Below are 3,147 nucleotides of genomic sequence, written 5' to 3'. Positions count from 1 at the left end.
TCTGGTCGGCATGGACGGGTTGGACCGAAGGGTCTGTTTCCGTGCTGTACATCTCTATGACTCTATAAATATATGAATAGGAAGGGTTTGGAGGGATATGGGCTGGGTATTGGCAGGTGGGACTAGATTGGGTTGGGACATCTGGTCGGCATGGACGGGATGGACCGAAGGGTCTGTTTCCGTGCTGTACACCTCTGTGACTCTATGAGTCTATGAATATGTTGAAATCTATTAAAACCAAGACGGTCAGGTCAGTAGTGGCATAGTGTAAGTGTGTGACTTGCTCATCTACATTAAAGTGAATTCCTCAGCTGAAGCTCCTGAATTTTTACCCTTGAATAATAGAATGTCTTATTCATCTCGATCACAAAGTCTGGCTCCGTACCCTCGAACCTGTCCATCCCCAATGTGGCAACAGGAAACTCCCAACCTACAAAGGGAATCTCCCTGAAAATCTCAGTAGCTAACAATCTCTCTTTGTTTCCTCCCCTCCCCTCAGGTTCCTCCCAAAGTAAGTCTGTATGTTTCTTTCCTGATGTTTTTATTCTGTTGTTGGTTTGGGATGATTCTCTGCTCAATGTTTAGTGACTGGAATGAGGAGATATTCCTGATAATTGTGACAGCGTGTGACATTTCATGGGATCAGTGTGGGACCCATTCACTGTGCTGGAAAACCGAGAGGGTGTGCAGGGGGAGGCAAGTCCCTTTCGGACATTTTCGGGAGGTCCAGTGGGATTCTGTCCTGGTCAGGTACTGATCCTCCCACATTCAGGATTCCCAGCACGAGTGGGAGGAAAGATCCCAACTCCTCATACCCCTCCACACCCAGTACAACCCCTCCAACAATCCTCACCCACCCACCCATCTCACTGACCCCCGAAAGCTGCTGACTAGCCAGACACTGGCAACTGTCCAGCGCCAACATGGTGTCTCCAGCTCCCACCCCAGTCTCTGCTGGTCTCCAGCTCCCAGCTCAGTCTCTGCTGGTCTCCAGGTCCCTTCCCATTCTCTGCTGGTCTCCAGGTCCCTCCCCATTCTCTGCTGGTCTCCAGGTCCCAGCTCAGTCTCTGCTGGTCTCCAGCTCCCACCCCAGTCTCTGCTGGTCTCCAGGTCCCAGCTCAGTCTCTGCTGGTTTCCAGGTCCCACCCCAGTCTCTGCTGGCCTCCAGTTCCCAGCTCAGACTGTGCTGGTCCCCAACTCCCAGCCCAGACTGTGCTGGTCCCCAACTCCCAGCCCAGATTGTGCTGATCTTCAGGTCCCAGCTCAGTCTCTGCTGGTCTCCAGGTCCCAGCTCAGACTGTGCTGGTCCCCAACTCCCAGCTCAGACTGTGCTGGTCCCCAACTCCCACCCCAGTCTCTGCTGGTCACCAGCACGCAGCTCAGTCCCTGCTGGTTCCTAGCACCCAGCTCAGTCTCTGCTGGTATCCCAGCTCAGTCTCTGCTGGTCCCCCAGCTCCCAGCTCAGTCTCTGCTGGTCCCCCAACTCCCAGCTCAGTCTCTGATGGTCTCCAGCTCTCAGCCCAGTCTCTGCTGGTCTCCAGGTCCCACCCCAGTCTCTGCTGGTTCCCAGCTCCCGGCTCAGTCTTTGCTGGTCCCCAGCTCCCACCCCAGTCTCTGCTGGTCCCAGGTCCCACCCCAGTCTCTGCTGGTCCCCAGCTCCCACCCCAGTCTCTGCTGGTCTCCAGCTCCCAGCTTAGTCTCTGCTGGTCCCCAGCTCCCAGCTCAGTAAATGGTTGGTGATCGGCCCCAAAGGTTATGGTGAATGGGGTGGGTTAGCCAATGGCAGCCAGGGGCCTGCAGTGGGGTGGGGGAGGGTGACGGGGAGGGTGACAGGGAAGGGGGGGGGGGCGACCCTGGGGAGTTCCTACCCTGGGCTCCTCCCTTGCTGCTGGTGCAGGCCTTCCATGGCTGTGGAATGCCTTGCAAGTTGGATTCCTCCCCCTCCCCCCAACCCCCCTCCAACCCCAGAACCTCGGGGGCACCAGTCTCATGTACCAGGGCACAGTGTGGTACAGTGTCTGACCACCATTGCCAGTTTCCAAACCCAGCTCCCAAGATGGGGAGAGAGTAACCATCTGGCCCAGCCCCATCGTGCTGCGGGGAACTGGAACTGACCGTTGCGCTCTGTGAAGGAGTTGGGCTCCGAGTTGTTACTGATTATTTTTCCTTTCCTGCCTCAGTTCCAGGTACAGGATGGGAAGCTGCCACAGACCTTTCTGAATGAGCGTTACCTGGTCAAACAGATAAAATACCGCAATGTCAGAGAGACCAGTGAAACGTACCAGCTGGAACCGGGCACCTACGTCTTGGTGCCCAGCACATACTACCCCAATGAACAAGCCGAGTTCCTTCTCCGTGCCTACTTCCAGAAGGGCAGTTACCACAGGTACCTCACTGCGTCAGCCTCTTCCTCTCCCTGTGCTCCCTATCGTCCGTTCTCTCTCTCTGTCCACTTTCCCTTCTGCTCCTGTCGCTTGGAGATCTCCAGAATAGGAACGGAGAGCTCACGTCGGGGGGGATTGGGAGGATCTCCTGGTTACAGTGACTGCACTCAGAGCAGCTCAGAGATCCCGATCCCTCCCAATTAGCAACCTGATGGAAGCTGACCTCCTCTACCTCCCCCCGATCCACTCGACTGCGTTCGCTGTCCCGAGCGCGGCCAACTCGCCATCGGAGAAACTCAAAGACAGCCTGGAGAGACCGCTTTGCGGAACACCCCCAGTCCGTGTAGAAGCAGGGAGCCCAATCTTCCCAGAGCTGGTCAGTTCAACACAGCGTCCTGCTCACATTCCCATGTGTCTGTCCTCAGCATGCTGCAGTGTTCCAGGGAATCACAGCACAGACTGGAGGAACAACGTCTCACCTTCAAACTCAGCAGCTTCTAGCCTGCTGGACTTAACACCAGGTTCAACACCTTCAGAACCCAGTCCCATTCCTTCCCCACCCTTTAGCTTTATTTGCTACGTTCTCCGTCACTATGTCCTCTCTCCCCTCCCTGCACCCCACTGGCACTGTCTGTCCTTTCCAGTCTGATAGTTAGACACACCACTGTTCTGCCATTCTCACACTCCCATCACTTAATCTGAGCCGTCAACATCTCCTCTCCCCCAGCACTCAATACCCCCCCCCCCCCCCAACCTCAGTTAC

The 3,147-nt window shown here is 56.0% G+C and overlaps 1 protein-coding gene across 1 annotated transcript in view; it reads left to right on the top strand.

The window, feature by feature from the left end:
* LOC122548527 (calpain-1 catalytic subunit-like) overlaps window positions 1–3,147 on the top strand; it is a gene marked incomplete at its 3' end in the record, with an annotated part of 75,138 nt that overhangs the window by 64,421 nt on the left and 7,570 nt on the right. Inside the window, exons 12-13 of the mRNA XM_043687288.1 lie at window positions 500–511; window positions 2,181–2,386. Of these exons, the coding sequence (XP_043543223.1) occupies window positions 500–511; window positions 2,181–2,386 (218 nt within the window). The remainder of the gene's footprint in view (window positions 1–499; window positions 512–2,180; window positions 2,387–3,147) is intronic.

Source organism: Chiloscyllium plagiosum, chromosome 3, assembly GCF_004010195.1.
Source record: "Chiloscyllium plagiosum isolate BGI_BamShark_2017 chromosome 3, ASM401019v2, whole genome shotgun sequence".
In the NCBI taxonomy this organism is placed as follows: domain Eukaryota; kingdom Metazoa; phylum Chordata; class Chondrichthyes; order Orectolobiformes; family Hemiscylliidae; genus Chiloscyllium; species Chiloscyllium plagiosum.
The sequence above is the reverse complement of the archived record's forward strand: the minus strand, read 5'-3'. Positions and strand labels throughout refer to the sequence as shown.